The sequence below is a fragment of the Colletotrichum chrysophilum genome (genome assembly GCF_026319265.1).
Source record: "Colletotrichum chrysophilum strain AFK26 chromosome Unknown scaffold_199, whole genome shotgun sequence".
In the NCBI taxonomy this organism is placed as follows: Eukaryota; Fungi; Ascomycota; class Sordariomycetes; order Glomerellales; family Glomerellaceae; genus Colletotrichum; species Colletotrichum chrysophilum.
This window is the reverse complement of record NW_026517486.1, coordinates 39,587-57,144: the sequence shown is the minus strand read 5'-3', so window position 1 is coordinate 57,144 and position 17,558 is coordinate 39,587. Positions and strand designations below refer to the sequence as shown.

The 17,558-nt window shown below is 50.3% G+C and overlaps 4 protein-coding genes and 1 non-coding gene across 5 annotated transcripts; 2 read left to right on the top strand and 3 right to left on the bottom strand.

Annotated features, from left to right (window-relative positions):
- Positions 1-4,661: 4,661 nt before the first annotated feature.
- On the bottom strand, positions 4,662-6,149 carry COL26b_012992 (uncharacterized protein; the record flags this gene model as incomplete). The annotated part of the gene is made up of 1 exon (XM_053185620.1): positions 4,662-6,149. One exon carries the CDS (start codon positions 6,147-6,149, stop codon positions 4,662-4,664), a length of 1,488 nt encoding a protein of 495 aa, XP_053030448.1.
- Positions 6,150-7,895: 1,746 nt separating this feature from the next.
- Positions 7,896-7,985, bottom strand: COL26b_012991. The gene has a single exon. It is a non-coding gene; the product is annotated as a tRNA-Pro (tRNA).
- Positions 7,986-9,358: 1,373 nt separating this feature from the next.
- COL26b_012990 (uncharacterized protein) lies at positions 9,359-11,089 on the bottom strand (the record flags this gene model as incomplete). The annotated part of the gene is made up of 1 exon (XM_053185619.1): positions 9,359-11,089. The coding sequence occupies one exon, from the start codon at positions 11,087-11,089 to the stop codon at positions 9,359-9,361; it is 1,731 nt and encodes a 576-aa protein (XP_053030447.1).
- Positions 11,090-12,103: 1,014 nt separating this feature from the next.
- COL26b_012989 (uncharacterized protein) lies at positions 12,104-13,072 on the top strand (the record flags this gene model as incomplete). Its single annotated transcript, XM_053185618.1, has 1 exon — positions 12,104-13,072. The coding sequence occupies one exon, from the start codon at positions 12,104-12,106 to the stop codon at positions 13,070-13,072; it is 969 nt and encodes a 322-aa protein (XP_053030446.1).
- An 865-nt stretch (positions 13,073-13,937) lies between these two features.
- Positions 13,938-17,111, top strand: COL26b_012988 (uncharacterized protein; the record flags this gene model as incomplete). Its single annotated transcript, XM_053185617.1, has 2 exons — positions 13,938-14,557; positions 15,161-17,111. The coding sequence occupies 2 exons, from the start codon at positions 13,938-13,940 to the stop codon at positions 17,109-17,111; spliced, it is 2,571 nt and encodes an 856-aa protein (XP_053030445.1).
- Positions 17,112-17,558: the final 447 nt, after the last annotated feature.

Genomic DNA, 17,558 nt, shown 5'->3' with positions numbered 1-17,558 from the left:
TGGCCCAACGGCAGCAAGTTATCATCAAGATGAAGTACTTTTCTGTGGCTCTTTTGGTCATCCTGAGCAACGTCCTCTATACGTCAGGGTTGAATATACCTCGTACAGCTGAAGAGATTCGCCTTAAGCATCCTCTGCCCAAGAGGACTATCCCATGCCGCGCATCTTTCACGCCGAAATCATCAGTGAACGATACTGACGATGTCTCTGATCACTTTTTAGACGCTGTTATGCGTGCGAATAATGGAGGGGCTGTGTATCTTCCTGCAGGTCAGACATTTGTGATCGGCAAACCACTTGACTTGACATTTCTTCATGATATCCACATCCGCCTTGAGGGAACCATTAAGTTTACCGACGACGTTGAATTTTGGCAAGCCAACGCTCATCAGCATCCCTTTCAAAGATCACTAATGTTCTGGAAATGGGGCGGTAAAGACGTATGGATCCATGGCGAGGGTGTCATTGACGGCCAAGGGCAAAGGTGGTGGAATGAATTCTCTGGACAGGAGTGAGCAACTGGAATCTTGTGCAAAACATGGGACTAACTCTTTGGACCAGAATCTTGGACCCAGACAATGAGTATCTGAGACCCATTCTCTTTTATGCGGAGGGTATTGAGAATTTGACCGTTGAGGGGATTCTGATGAAAGATTCCCCAGTTTGGCATAATTTCATTGTTAACTGTAAATCCACCTTCCTATCCAAGATGCAGCCGCAGACACTGATACTTCCTCAGCCAAATACATCACATACCGCGATGTCATCATTGAGGCAAAGTCGAACAATTCCACAGTTGAACCAAAGAATGGCGATTTTTTCAACTCTCTCAACGTTGAGCATATTCGTATCGAGCGCGTTTGGGTTGACTCAGACGACGATTGCTTCTCGCCGAAGAGCAATAATACAGACATCCATGTCAATACGATGTACTGTAATAACTCTCATGGGCAGTCACTGGGAAGCCTTGGACAGTATGAGGGAGAGTATGTTTTGGTGAAGGACGTTGTGATTGAGAACGTCAGGATGCTGAACGGAAACAATGGTGCCCGCATCAAGGTCTGGGCTGGGGAAAACGTCGCGACTGGGTTTGTGGAGAATGTGACATTTCGAAACTTTTGGTCTGAGAATGACGACTGGCCTATCTTGTTGGACAGTTGTTACTTCAACGTTGACTCGGAAACTTGTAACCGCTTTCCAAGCAAGATGAAGGTCAGTAATGTGCTCTTCGAAAACTTCCGGGGTATCTCAAGTGGGAGCAAGGGGAGGGCTGTTGCAAGGGTGAGTTGCTCAACGAATGAAGAGGGGCGGTGCAGGGATATGAAGTTCAAGGGATTTGACGTGCAGAGCCCTTGTGGCGGGGAGGCGGTGGTAATCTGCGATGGAGTCGACGGCGGCCTGGGCATTCCGTGTGTCCCTTTTGAAAGTGAAGAGGCGCAATCGGCGCTGAAAGAGGTATGCAACCGTGGAAAGGCCACCATTGACCCTCCTTGGGATGTACGAGACTACGGACAGAGGGGTATCATGTAGAATCCCAAGATATAACCTTTGAGTTTTCCTCATCTATGGATATGCATAGTGGCATCATTCACAATTTGTGTCTCGGCCATCACCTGCCCTAGTTGTCTTTATTATGGAGCAGGAAACCTCTTATTTCGGCTAGACTTCAACATGTGTGATATTTTCGCGGTTGGCGTCTGCCTCACTGCTTTCTTATTGTGTCCCCGTCTTTATTCGCTACGATAGCAACCCTTTTTCTCGAAGTTATCAAAATAGGGTGACCCTTTTTTAAACTCCAGGTATCATGTCGACATGTTTTGGCTCCACAAGCAGCCAGGATCGCCGCTACTCCCAATGGAGTTTAGCCAAGGATGATGACGCACACGAACCAACCATCCATAGCCGCATCATGATTACTTTAAAGAGCGGTCGGCTATCGTCTTACCCGATCGCGCCAGATTGAGCTTTGTGGAATAGCCCACCTGCCAGCACGATCGCAAGCACAATGACCTTAATCCAAGAATTCTGGTCTTGGATCACCCCTGCTCAAGGTCCGATTTCTGCATCCCCGGAATTGGGACATGCGGCGCCGACTACGTTGCAAGTGCCGTTCCCTCGCTCCGACTTCAAGCCCACCGTAATTGCCTTCCTCCGGCATTGCGGCTGTCCATGTGCGTTCACTACCCCTGCTGCATGGCTACTCTCAATGCTAATAACACAAGTCGCCGAAAAGACGTTCCTTCAACTTCGCGACGCAGCTGGCAGAAACCCCGACGTCAAATTCATCGCTGTGTCCCATTCCTCGGAGCTACATACGTCGAAATGGCTTGCGGAAGTCGGAGGAGTTGGAGATACCAGTCCGGTCGACGTCGTCGTTGACGAAGACCGCACTGTGTACGCCAAGTGGGGCCTTGGCATATCCTCTTTCCTACACGTCCTGAGCCCGGGAGAATTGAGTGAAGTCTTCAGTCTGGCATGGAACGAGGGTATCAAAAATAGACCAACAGAGAGCGGAAATCGCTGGCAAACCTCTGGAGCTTGGGCTGTCAATGAGGGTGGAATTATTGTTTGGGGGCATGCGGCTAAAGGAGCTTCTGAAATTCCGGACTTCGAGAAAGCTGTGACGCAAGTGAAGACAGAGAATGGTGAATAACCCGTCATTCTCGACACTCGTGTTCTCTGTCTGCATGCATGAAAGCAATGACGGAATGAGACAAACAAATAGCGATTATTCGCCTCTTGGCTCGTTCAAGCGTCGCATCTCTACTTGGAAACAATTTTCTGCGGTTGTGCTTCGCCTTCAGCTCATTGACAAGAGTTCGTTCTACTCTGAATTGTATGCTTGCGTGGAATAGATAAACATCAGAGCGTCTTTTACTCGATTCCGAGGCACCACGGACGTAAAACACACACACACAGACATGAATTCAACCGTAAGAGGCCCATGTTGAAGCCTCGGAAGATGCCTAATTGTCACACCACGTAAATGCCAACCTTGAACGTAGTGGGGCGTGGTCCCTGCCGTGACTTAGCAGTCTGCTTTTGCAATCTCTGAGTACCTTCGTTCGATTTGTTGCCTGCTGCAGTGCCATTTGCTTGCCGTCACTTGGAGATCGTTGGTTACGAACAGCACTGCGTCCTTTACCTCTTGAACTAGACGTCACTCCTTGTTTGTAGACATTCGATGCGAATATTGCCAAGCCACAGGCACACATAGCTGTGTGCGACAGCGATGAGGAGTCATGCAGCAGATCCGTCATCAAAGAGTACGAACAGTGAGAAGTTCTTTCGATAATCATTATTGGCATCCCCTGAACGCTGCAGCATGGCGTCTGGGATCTCCGCAGAGAGCCTCCCGGCCCATCCCCGATTGGTTCTTCGTGCCAAACGGTCAGGGATCCATTACCAACATTGGTCCACAGCTCCTCGTAAACCCGTCCAATCGTCGCGGCAGTCTTTTTTTGCCACCCAAAAGCTCATTTCCGAACTCACAGTGTTTGGAAACCACGTGATGGTTCATTGGTGCGGGGGCGCGCACATGGATCTACGCAATACTCCGTATCGCCGTTAATTGAGCTCTCGAGCCTGGTACATTTGTAGGTTGACTGTTGGTTTTGCCATTCCAAAATTGTAGACACCGCAACGCGTGTGTAAGTCCACGGCCAACGAGCCGTGCTTCGTTGATTTCATGGGCATTGTTTTATTGGCGCCGACCCTGGTCTAGGAACTTGTTCTGGAGATGGCTGCTGTTGGCGGTGGTGGGGGTCCGACTGTCCCGGTCAGTTGAACCCCCTGCACCCTTAGGCGGCACAGTCAATGTCCGGGAGATCGAGCAAACATTGTTTTCGGCCTGAAATTGACACTTAAGATGGTTTGGGCAGTTCTATTAGTCACCGGAATTCCTGCCCAAAACCCACCATTGCCACTGCCTGCCTTCTTCTACAATCCTGGCCGCATCGCACGAACTTCTGATCCTAGGAAAATCGTCAAGATGGCGCAATTCAACCAACAATCTCCAGAGCAAGCCCACGCTAAGGCGAGCCGCAAATCTGCCTCTTCTTCGTCACGCCCTCCTATGGTCGTACGCATCCCACACGAGGTGACACCTGAGATCGTCCGCCCGAGGCTACTTGTACTAGAGCCACCATACGAAGGACCCAATGTGCATGAAGTAGGGGTCAAAGGTTCGTGAATACTTTTTCCAGTGGTTACGTCGAGTATCTGATTCAATCTCGCAGCTGTAGGGAGGTTCATGCCGGTCTCCCACTCTCTCAATTGCACCAAAAAGTCCTCTGAAGGAAATGGCCAACGAGGTCCAGATTTGTGGCCATTATGGTCATGGGTTAGCTGACAGCTTTATCATAATTGGTGCTTGGGGATCGATGCGGCTTGAATTCCTATTCTTCTTCTCGCGCTTGCATTAGTTATTTCATATCCTCAGAATGAAGGACCAAGTTTGGCGGTTGGGGTTCGCAGTCGAACGGAGATCTTACGTGGTTTGTTAAGTTGGCACTATAAATGTTTGATTCGCTTTATGGATTTCTAGAGCAACTCAGGGAAAACGGGAGACTCGTGAATGAAGAACTACATCATTCAGTTTTACTCTAATCTGGAAGTTGTGCAGCACCATGTCGGGCGACGGCTTGACATCAAGTCATCTACTACTGCTTCTTTGGGGGCAGCACCGTCGGAACCGGGGGACGAGTAGTAGTTCTTGGTAATTCCGGAACAGCAGGTGTCGGGATACAAGCACAAGCGCTGCTGACCCGTGCAACAACATGCTTATCCTCTCCGCCGCATGCCTCGGCAGCATACCCAGGCACAAGGATGTCGTCGGTGTTGAGGCGCTGGGTGTAATTGCCACAGAACTCTCCAGACTCCTTTAGGCGATCAGGAATGTGTGAGGCCCGCAACGCCCGAAGGCAATTATCGGCGTTGCAGACAGGTGCTTTTGGGCATTCCTTGGATGTCATCTTGACCACGAAGCTGCCGCGCTCGATTGTGTGTACGAAAATGAAGCCGGACTTGAAGTTGGCAAACGAGGACCACGATCCGAGGAATGCAACTGTGCCACCACCTTCATTCTCATCATCTTCGGGATAAATGTCGAAAAAGCCAGCCTCGCAGATGCTGCTACCCGTTGGGTCCTTAGTAACACTGCTGACGTCAAGCACGTTTAACCCATTCCCGTAGTTTGACTGATACAAATAACCATTCACCATGTACTGGTTGTGGTCAATAGACCTAGTCTTCCCAGCGTAGTGCCCTACATAGACTGGAGCTTCCAAGTTGCGGATGTCCATAATGTGGGTTGTGGGAAGACCTTGCGTCATTGGGCCGACCTTGGCATCCCTCTCGTCGAATTCGTCGTCAATGAACAAGTACTCTTGCCAAGTTTCGTTATTGACGACACCTTGATGTACGTATTGCGCACCAGGGTAGTCCGTAATTGAGATGATGTTTGTGGTGTTACCGTTCTTATCAGTGACGTCGTAGATGGTAAGAGTATCCTCGTTGTAGCCATAGCAGATGTCTCTTCCATAGTACCGATGGTCTGGGCCACGATATACTAGACACTCAGCATCATGCACATAACCATCCCCCGCAGCGCAGCCAGGGCTTGTTACGTTGGTTGGGTCGCTGATGTCGAGAAAAATCAGACCGCCCCGACAGGGCAGATCGCCTCGCACCCGAATGGTTTCGTTTCCGCCCACAGAGCCACAAGCAATGGCATAGTTGAGTTCGTGATTGACGACGATGTTGTGAGTACGCCCCATGGGGAGCTCGTCCCAGTGCCCAGTAAGCTCTTCCTGAGTGAAGTTCTTCGGGTTTGCGGGATCTAGATCAAGGACCTTCTTCATGTCGAAGAACTGCACTCCATGGTGAATGGCCTCGGACCCAATCACGGCAATATCACCAACGATACGTATTTCGCGCCATTGCGAGCCGATTCGATCGTATTGTGGGAGACGGCCGAGATAAAGCAGCTTTCCCTCCTCTGAGATCTCTGCAAAGGCGGTGCCGTCGTATTGGCCAATGGCGACGAATTCTCTACCATCTGCTGAAGTCCAGCCCCATGAAGACGAGCCACGTCCACCCCAGCTGCCAAGCGCTTCATGGGAGAGAAAATGATAAAGGTCGATCTTCATTAATTAGCAATGAGAAGTCTTCCACATGCGTGCGTGCAATAGGCTTACGTTGTTACACCTGAAGGTATTGTGAAAATCTCCAGGGACCGCCTCAGCAAACCCGTTCACACACGGGGTATATCCGAGCTCAGGATACTGAGAACTATCCATATCGCCAGCGGCGATCTCAGCCTCCCATTGAGCCTTTGGGTCTGTCAGCTAAAGCACTCTGATCGGGCATTGATCGCACACACCATCTTGATTCCCATGATGCGGCGATGCACTTCGCCAGAGTCATACTCTGCTTTCGTACCTGCCCCAGCCGCATTGGTTAATCTCAACAGAGACCAGCCGAGGACGGCTGCGGCATGAATGTGCACCATTTCAACGAACCGAAGAACTGACAATAGCGAGAGCCACCGAGAGATGAGCTGCTTGTACGAGCCAATGAGGATCAAATCACCTGGGTACCACGTTTCGATGAAGCGGCACCGCCGGCCTTTAAGTATTGGGAGTCTACATCTCACGCTTCGGCCATTACGGGTTAGGTACCAAGCATCAACAAGATCTGTAAGTTAACTATTGCCAATCAAAGACAGTGTGCGGAGAGCTCAGAACAAGACCTTATTTTCATTCTCACATGAGCCAAAATCCGACTGGAGAGAATCACGCAAGATTTTGATGCCACCTCGGGGCTTGGCTAATGGAACATAGCTGCTAAAAGAAGCTAAGTTGATCTTGGACGACTATCACGCTGGCCTTGGCAGCCTTGGCATAGTCGTTTGGACGAGTTATCTGCTGGGACTACTGCGAGGCTTGCGAGCTCCGCCTCAGAATCCCCGCATTGAACACGCACACATAGGTTTTTTGTAGCTTGGCTTTACAATTGCGGTAGGTGGTTACGGCCTTGGCTATTCAACTAGGCACTTGGCCGTTGATAAGAGGAAAAGAAACACTGCTCTTCGCTGCGGTGATAACTGAAAGATGGCTTGCCGCATTGCCAACTCGTCAGCTCGCAGCCTCAACCCAGAAACCATTTTACAGCAATGAAAGTCGGTTCGAAATTTAGTGCTCGCTTTGATTCCGCCGCTTGCGGCCAATCTCTGGTCTCGATTCAATCAAAACACAAAAGGGCACTAGCTTGCAAGTGAAGTTCGATTCCTCTGCCTCACCATTTGTCGCCCTGGTTTACCCAATCATCAATCCAGGTCCCTGCTTCTTATTTCTACCACCATCATGCTCGACGCCTGCCAGGAATTCTGCTTCGAAAACTTCGCCGGCAGCACATTCATATTATTTGTTAGGCTTGTGTCTAGGCGCATATCGCTGTGTCTGTTCATGCGATGCCAACACTTGTTGAGAAGCGCTGGATGATTTTGCTTGACGCAGTCCTCCTTGACATCGGAGAAACTGGGGTTGCCAACCCAGTCAACTGTCATCGTTACGTGTCGTGTCTTCTTGCCGTGGCGCCGAGCGAGCCAGTAATTCTTGATGGTTTGAATGTGCCAAAAGTCTGCCATCTCTCTCAGTACCTCCGCGCGATCCACATGAGCAACGCAGTATACGACCCAGGCTATAGGTGCGTCATCCTGAAGTACATATTCCGGGGCCTATCTCCACTCAGCCTCAGGTTCTACCGCGTCCTAACACCCTAAGAAGTCGAGCCTAGTGAGTCGGTTAGGTCAAGACGATGACCCATGATCTGACAGAATTCGAGTTTGCCATTCGTTAGCGGATCGGCTTCAGCAAGCAAAAATCCTTAAAAAAGGGCCTGACCGGGGTTCGAACCCGGGGCCTCTCGCAGTTGTTATTAGACAATAACCCAAAGCGAGAATCGTACCACTAGACCATCAGGCCGAACATCCTTATCGCCAAGCGGCTTTACTGCGCACCAAGAGGCCGCAGGTGGTCCTAGCGTTAGGTTCAACACTGGAATTTACAGATCTCTGATGACAAAACATCGCAGGATTCGCTAGTGCTTACCGGATCATAGATGGCTTCCATAAGCATATCGACTTTCTTAACCCCGCTTCTCAGACCAGAATTCCTGACCCAGCCTGGTTTCTATCTTCTGACCTCATCCCAAAGACAAAAACCCTTAGAGCCAGCATCGCCTAACATGAAGCTTGTTATCGCTGGAGCAAACGGATTTGTGGGAACAGAGCTCGTCCGCCAGAGCTTGCGGCTACCTAGCATCACATCTATAATAGCTCTTTCTAGACGCCCCGTGGATATTAGAAACGGGGCTTCATCTGCTGCCGAGATATCAAAGCTGACGACTGTTGTGGTTGGATCTTATGACACTTACTCTGACGACGAGAAGGCAGTCTTCGCGAATGCCGATGCTTGCATTTGGTGAGTTCTATCATGTCGCGAATCATTCTTCTAGCCCGGCTCTATCTTCCCTGTCCCCATTTGTAAAAATGAATACAACGTCACGGTATTGCACAGAAAGCACTGATGATGTATTGCATCTATCGGATAGGACAGTAGCAATCACGCCGTCAAGGTCCGATGCCTATGAGTGGGACGAGGTTCAACGCGTTTGTCTCCGCTCACCTCTTGTGGCTCTAAAGACCATGATTGATGCGCGATCTGAGGCAGCATTCGGCCCCAATTCGAAGCCTATTCGATTTGTGTACATGAGCGGCATAGCCTCGGAGCGTGACCAAACCAAGACTCCCAGTTTCAAGCCTAAATATTCCTTGTTACGAGTAAGCTTGATCTGGTTTTGCCCTCCTCTTCTCTCCCGCTTTTCCGTTGAGGGTCGAAAGATCATTTGCTAACCAGGTTCGAATTGACAGGGTGAAGCTGAAAGTGCTATTCTCGCACTCGCGGAAGAACACAGACCAAAAGTCGAGGTGTGCATTGCAAAACCTGGTTGGATTACTGCACCGAATGATTATATGAAGATGGCTATGGGGTTTGCATTAAAATGGGTTGCATCCTTGCCAAGCATCTGTGTCCAAGAGATATCCGCTGCGATGCTTCACCAAGTTGTCAATGGATTTGAAAAGGATACTCTGCTCAACGACGACTTGGCGGGGATAGGTAGAGCCAACATGTAATGATCCGGACTCAGGGATAGCATTCCTACTTCAAAGAACAAACTGCTTTGCAGTGACGCCGGAGACATTGTAGTCACCAGTAAAGAAATCAATGGTGTTCTGATACAAGAAGACTTCATGCTCCCATTACATATAATCAAGTATGTGGTTAATTTACATCAATCAAAGAAACTTGACTGTTTCTGCCCTCTCGTTTGCATAGGGCACGCTCGGTTTCTTCCATTCGGGAGTTGTGTCTTGCTCGCCCTTGAACTTGACCACAGGCTTCAGAATGCTCAACCTTTTCTTGTCGAAAGCGCTGTCATGAAAGCTTTGGAACCAGTCACTCTCGGGCTGCAGGTAATCCCCAAGAACTCTTTGCCATCCATTCCACACGGTGACAAGGAGATCTAGCACGTGGTGTGATCCTCTCATTTCACCCCACTGGAAGCGTTGCTTGCATTCTTCCACGGTGGCCTCGGGATAAAGCCCAACCTCTTCGGTCAGGGCGTAAGCGTTGACACCAGTCAGACTGGCATGCGAATAGTAACTTCCCCCCTCAACTGCCCGTCTCTTCAGGCCCAACATGGCACCAACAGCTCCGAGGACACCGGTTGACATATCGGAAATGGGCAAGCTGGGAAGAACTGCCTCGTTGTTGGACAGATTTAGTGACTTTCCTGTCACGTAAGCAGAACCGGCGGCAGCATCAGCAATCTGCTGCCAACCGGGCCTTTCAGCATAGTAGCCGTCAGGGCCGAAACAGTTCTCGCTGACGTATACGATGCCACGGCCGCGCTCACCAGCCATCTTGAGCAGATCGTTGAGGCCAAGACCAAACTTCGGCATCTTGTTGATGCGGAAACCCTGAATGAAAACATCGCAGTCCGAGACAAGAGACTTGAGAATGGCGGCGTCTTCATCCTTGCGTAGGTCGATGGCGATTGTTCGTTTTCCAGCGTTCAAGGTCAACTGCATGATGTTGATGTCTGGTAAGTGTGGAGGATTCACACGAATCACGTCGGCTCCGTACGCAGCCAAAATTGTTCCGATCTGCGGGCCGGCAATGACACGAGTCATCTCTACAACTTTGACACCAGCTAGAGGACGCTTGTCGTTGGGGTCCAGAGGCGGGAAGGCTACCGGAGGTGTTGGGATTGCCTGCTCTTGCTTCTGAACGTTTACCAAGGGATGTATCGACAGCGAACGTCCCATCTCCGATTCACGCCATTGCTTGGGCGTGAAGCAAATGCTGCCACAGAATCCGTTCAAAAGATTTGTCATCTCCATCTTCTCTGGGCTGAGCTTCGATGTGTGTTGGGCAATGAGCCGGGCGGCCTCCTCCGGCGTCTTGGCGGGTGTGGAGGGGTCTACACCAATAGATCGTAGGACCGGCTCAGCATTCATGCTCCCATGAAGCGAATACCAAACCTCGGGGTCGCTTGTAGGGTACAGACCGGTGGCGCGGTATTTGAGAGGAGTGTCGGTCCATCCTCGCTCCCAGTCAGGAAGCAACTCCTTCAACTTGCCCTGTTTAACCAGGCTCACAACATCAACGCCATCCAAGAAAGCAGTCGCAATGCAACCAAACCAAATGGCAGCGTGCGTGGTGTTGACTGTAATCTGACGCTCGTCATTCTTAGCGCCGCGGAGAGTAAGAATTTCGTCGGCCAAGACGCCAGTCATAGCATGCAATGCTGCAGCTACCGAAGTCGCCTTGATAGGTCCGGGGATGACAGGGTACGACTCCCCAGTAAATTGAACTTTGGAGAGAATCCTTTCATCTTGTGTGAAGCCGGGAGTCTGGCTGGCGATAAGACGAAAGATGCGTTCGGTGTCTTCTGGCACAGAGGTGAATGTTTTATCTGTGAAGGTACCCGGGCCGTAGATGTCGGGGATCTTTTCGACAGTCATGATTTATGATGTGTATTCGGAATGGTTTCGAGAAGGAAAGAAAAGGATGCGATAGAGCAGAGTAGGGCTTGCAAGTTGCAATGGCTAAGAGTCCTGGGATATTAGGAAGCTAAAGACCAGAGGGAGTTATTCGATTTATACTCAAAGACGTGTGAGGGCGGGTCATCCGTGGGAATATGGTTGACAATGGCGGAAACGGAGTAAAGACGAAGATATCTCGGTGACCGGTGCGGATTGATTGGAACAGCCGCTGTCGGAAGACCCTTGCGTCCATCAGGGCTGCGAACGCCGTGAGGACCGATGATGTGGGGCAGTGCATCCCGGAGCATGAAGTTAACCAGGTCTGAGTCTCGTGCAAGGCAAGGCGTACGCAAGTCGGAGGTTTCTGGTCGACGCGAGTGCCGGCGGTCGAGACACCAGACTAAGGCATGAGAAGAACAGGAATGACGTTGCCGCAAAGCAACGAGACTGTCACGGGCCAAGAGAAGTTTTCTAGAAACTCCACGGACAGGGAGCTGGAATCGCCAAGATTGGTGATCCGGAGATGGCGCACGAGTCGCAGGCCCGCCGCCCTAATTCCGCGGGCGGAATTCTGCCACGCTCCCCACCAAACTGCAGGCCCGTTGCCTACCTTTAGCGCGGGGACATCGGCGTTGTGGGTCGCGAAGGCATGCCGAGCTTCCACGCTCTCGCGACCGGGATCGGCCCGGACTACGTCGTTACTTTCGGGGCTTCCGTCCGTGTAGCTATCTGAAATATCCAAGTAACCTTCACTCCCTCGTTAAATTCACTGACTATCCCATCTTGTTCTCAAAGTTTCATCCGATTTCTGCCACTTTTTCCCAATTCATAAATACCTCCTTTCTGTGCCCTGCTGCCTGCGTCCCGGTCGTGCCATTAGCACTACCACCACGGTACTCGAATCACCAGCACACCTCCCGTATTACTGCCCAGTTGCAAAGTCCTCAATCACCCAATTACATCCTTTGCTACCACGCCAGCATTTTCTTCATCATGCCTGACATTCACAACGTTGCCATCATCGGCTGTGGGTCGATTGGTGCGTCTTGGGCGGCACTGTTCCTGGCCCAAGGACTCTCCGTTGTCGCCTTCGACATCAATCCAGCCGCCGAGACTTTCCTCCGCAATCTGGTTACCGACGCACTGCCAGTTCTCTCGTCATTGGGGTTGACGAAGGAATCGGATGTCAAAGCGACTGATATCACATTTACAACCGACATGCGCGAAGCCCTCAAGGATGCCGACTTCGTACAAGAAAATGGGCCAGAAAAGCTTGATTTCAAGCGAAAGCTATTCATGGAAATGGCCGAAATCATCCGACCCGATACTATCATCGCAACGAGTAGTAGCGGTCTGACATGCTCGAGTATTCAAGAGGGCATGGGTCCCTCCGGGAGGCCGGAGCGCTGCGTGGTGGGCCACCCTTTCAACCCCCCGCATCTCATTCCCCTTGTCGAAGTTGTGGGTGGGGACAAAACTTCCGCATCGACTGTGCAAAAGACGATGGATTTCTACGAGCGCATGGGGAAGAAGCCGGTGCATGTCAAGAAAGAGGTTGTGGGCCACGTTGCCAACCGACTACAAGCCGCGTTAGTAAGAGAGGTCATGTATCTTCTCCAGGAGGACATTGTCAATGTAGAAGACATCGACAAAGCTATGAGCTTTGGGCCAGGCCTTCGGTGGGGTGTCATGGGTCCCAGCATGTTGCTTCACTTGGGGGGCGGCGAAGGCGGGATCAAGCATATGGCGGACCATCTCTTAGGTCCCCTTATGACTTGGTATGCGCCCAAAGACCCTGAAGTGACAGATGAGTTGAAGCAAAAGTGGGTGGAAGGAACAATGAACGAAGTTGCTGGGAGGGAGTATCGGCAGTTGGCTAAGCAGCGTGACGAGGAACTCGTCAGATTGCTAAACATTCGGAAAGAGTGGGATGATTATGCGTCAACCGACAAGCAGTCATAGGCATGTGAGAATGTGTATTAGTGTTAGACTATAATTGATATATCATCTTTATTAAGAGACTTTTTCACGATCTCCTCAGTATTCTCGTCTTCACCTTTCTCTTTTCACTCACCTCTCTTCACAACTAGACACTAGTGGTTGAATGGCACTGAAGGATTTGGAAAACCAAACCGCACCGAAACGCGAGGGGTTCATGGGCATGGCACAACTGGGCAATGACGTCCCACATGAAGGCCTTGACCAGGGACATCCATGTATATAAGCGGGACCACGCGGAATTTGGCCGCGCAATCAGGAAGACATCCGCCGCATTCTGTGACAGTGGGTATGTCGTGAAGACCGAGGTGCGAAATCCGAGTAACGGACGGAACCATAAGTCGCCGTTAGCGGGCTACCTGGTGAATCATTCGCAACTGGCAAATTGAAAACTTTTTTCTACAAGACGGAACCCGAACCGTAGAACTGCTCTCGAATGAATCATCCGTCTTGAAAGACACCGGCCGCGCAACTTAAAAGTGGTCTTTATAAAGGAACATTTCGCGGGGAACGGCTTCTTGTTTTGGTTCTTATCTTTGCCTGGAGGTTTCACTCATTACGACTATCATTACGACTATCATTACGGCTGTTTCATTACGGCTGTCAACTCGATTCGTTTAACACTGCCTATTTCAAACATTTTGTAACAATGGGCTCACAACCGCAACAACGTCTTTACATCCTTGACACGGATTTGTCGCATCCTCATCAAAACACGCGGGCCGGACGCATATTATCTTGTCTTCCAGATGGGAGTGACCTTCGAACGATCATTGATAATATTGATACTCTACCGGATGGCATTGCCATAGACCATGCAAACGGCCACATGTACTGGACAAACATGGGATCAAGCTTCAAATCCAACAGTGGTTCTATCGAAAGGGCCAACTTGGATGGATCTGACAGGAGAGTTGTTGTTCCTGTGGGAACTTCAGGTGTCTTCACACCGAAACAAATCACCATCGCGAAGAGAAGCCAGAAGCTGTACTGGTGCGACAGAGAAGGCATGAAAGTCATGCGAGCAAATCTCGATGGTTCTGAGGTTGAGATTCTTATTTCGACAGGGAATACCGAGGCAGATATGCTAGATCAATCAAGGTGGTGCGTCGGCATTGCCGTGGATGAGCAGCGAGGCCTCTTCTACTGGACTCAAAAAGGTCCATCAAAGGGCAACCAGGGTCGTATTCTTCGAGCGCCGATCGAGCCAGCTTCGGGCGCCAGCGATTTGGTCCGAGACATTGAAATGGTCTTTGAGAAGCTGCCGGAGCCGATTGATCTTGAACTCGACGAAGAGATCAGTATGCTGTACTGGACAGATCGCGGAGATCCCCCCACTGGCAATTCTCTCAACCGAGCAAATGTGGAACTGGGAGGAAAGATTGAGATTTTAGCGATTCGCTTGCATGAGACGATCGGTTTGGCTTTGGATAAGAACGCGAGCGTGGTGTATGTGACCGACCTGTCTGGTGGTATATATGCCATCGATATCAACAAAAAGGAAAAGGCGGTTTTATTTTCAGAATTGGGCGATACCACTGGAATTGCTATAGCATAACTTCAATACTATCTTAAAGTTAAACCACGATTTTGGGGTGTTAATAGTGGCATATTTGATACAAGCTTTCGAAGAGCGAGTAGGTCCACGTGACCTCCAAACACGTATATTTCGCCAGACCGCCTTATTATCCACACTTCATTGTTGCTTTTTCTTTGATCACATGATCCGTTCCAACCCCCACACGCGCGACGTCAAGAGAATCTCGCAATCTCGCCCATCCGTGTTTAGTTCACCCCGCAACACTTCTACCAGCCCTGCTTAAAGCCGCAAGGCCAATTGATAGCTTCTCATCTTCCTACGTCAACCACTGTCGAAATTCACCGCATCATCGCCATCCAGCAGCATTGACAACGAACGCCGAAGATAGTCGCTGCTGGTCTTCGATCAACCTATCATCAGTACAAGCAAGACACAGATGTGGTGGCATCATGGTTGGCATCCTCAGCAATTCAGTCCGGCTAATCTGGTCCTCTCAATGGTTCGGCAAACAGCCCTGCCACCAAGAAACTGAAAGGCAGGGCTCGAATGGAGGCTAAAAAGAAGTTGGCAAAGGCCGCTGCTGCCTCGGCTAGCTCAAAGCGAAAACACGTCATTGCCATCAAAGACTTCGTTCCGCTAGCCGAGCATGTGGCCGACAAGGTCGCTTCTGCGGCTCTCGCAGTCCCGGAATTCTTCTCAGCGGCACTAAACCGTGTTATCGAATCCCGTCGACGGTTTTCTGCTATTCTGCAAAGATTTCGATCGTTCCAAGACGTTGCCGGGGATTCCCAGCACGCTTATTTTATTTCGGTCCTCGAGAAAGTACGAGAGACTTTCAAGTCCCACATTGGTTCGTTCGACACGTCGGGCTTGAGGAGCGCTCTACCTACGGATGATGTCAAAAACGATGACAAGCACAACGCTAGGCTTCGGACAGGCAACATGTTTGAATCTCTGAGTGTTTACGAACCCTCTGATGAGTTCTTATCTGCTCCAGACGCAGTGTTACCCAGTCTCGACGATGTTCAGTACGCGGCTGAGGAAGAAGACATACAGACGGAATCTCTTTTCATTTTGTCGACGCTTCTGGCGGATTTCTTCAAACTTCGTGAGGAAGTATTCGGCCTTTGGCAACAATATCAGGCTGGATCTAGAGATCTTGCTGCCGTTGCGGTAGCTACAAACACTGCCATCAAGCTTGCTCATAGCATGGAAGATGAGGTTTCCACGCAGCTGAAGAGGCTTGGTGGGGTGGAAGAGCTTATCCCGATGGTATTTGGGGGCGCATGTGCAGCTCGGGGGCTGCATCCTGAGGATAAACGTCAAGCTACCGATGACTACAACTACAGGTGCTACGCTGAGGCTAATATGTTCTTCTATAACACTTTATGCCTCCTGAACGCCTACAAGGGACAGGGTCTCTCTGACACGTGTCCTTCCTACAATGGAAAGTTTGGCTGGTACAGAGACGATCGCAAGGCTGAAGACGACCGGGAGCGCTGGCAAGAGGATAAAGCGGCTCTGTTGGAGCTCTTTGCGGACATGCATGTCATCGTCACGACGCTCAAGGGCATTCAAGTTCAAGACGAGTTCGTCAAAGGTTTCAAGCAAATGATGCAGACGAAGAAAATCCCCGATGTCTGGCTTGCATTTGGCGCACAGATCTACCTAGACATCCTCAAATCCCTTGGTTCTGAAGTCCGTAGGGGCGAGGAAGATTTGAAGAGGATCACGAATTCGATTGGAGATGTCGTCAGAGAGGCACCAGAGCTTAAGAGGAGTCGCCACTTCAAGGAGGCAATTGATGATCTCCTGATGTCGGTGGACCAGTGGGGCTCAGATAAAGATATCTTCAACATCATACGGCAAGCACCAACCAGGCCATCCAACTTCTTGAGTCACAATCCGATGTTCTGCGGTCTACACGTTCACGACATAAGAACAGCATTTCACCGGCTTGGTATCGAGTTCGCATCTAAGGGAAATTTGATGCATGCTGTCCAGCTGTATCAAGCGCTGCGGCAAGAAGGAATCCTTGAGGAACAGGAGAAGAGAGCGGACCTTGGATTCATTATGAAGATCCAAGGGAACTCGGCATTCTTTGTGGGAAATCCTCCAACATCTCTGGAGGCCTATTCCAAAAACTTTGCACTCACCAAGGGAATCTCAGCGACGCATTGGTTACCAAATCACAGCACTAAGAACAAAAAGATTCCGATGTCTCGGGCTGGTATCAGAACCATCAACTACCAGGCTAGGGCATCTATGGCCTTTGCTCAAACGTTCATAGTTGACTCGGATTCAAGAGGGCTCAATGTCGAAGTGGTTGATCTCATTCTCGACAGCAGTGGATGGTACAAGAAACATGATTCCGACGGAATTCGAGAACTTGAGTCCGCAAGCACGAATGATGAAAAAGACTCGATCAAGAACAAGAGAAAGGTGCTGGATAATTCAATTTAGTATGATCTTGCACGAGCTGTTGGCTGACACTGGGTGTTTCAGGCGGCTATAAGATCTCTTAGTCCAGTCCAGCTCACCCATCAAGTTTGCATGGATGTCGACGAAGAAGTTCCTGGCATCATGTTCAATTATTTCAGCTTGGAGCTCACCTGTCGCGAGCTTCTAAAGACTGTGCGTGATGCTGTGGACGAAAACATTGGAGGCGGGTCTCTCAGTTCAGGGCTGCTGCAGCAGATCGATGCACAAGTCTGCGACGTGGTTGGTATCATTTTTTTCAGCAGCGATAGGGCAGGGACCCCCGCCTTCCACCGCGCCTCTCAAAGAAGCAGCCGATGCTTTCAGAACAGTTCCAGAGGCGAAAGTCTAATGTCATATCGAATGTGTTGCCTGGTATTACATCGTATAAGACTGAAAAGTTCTTCCCAGCGCCTAAGAACCATGAACTTG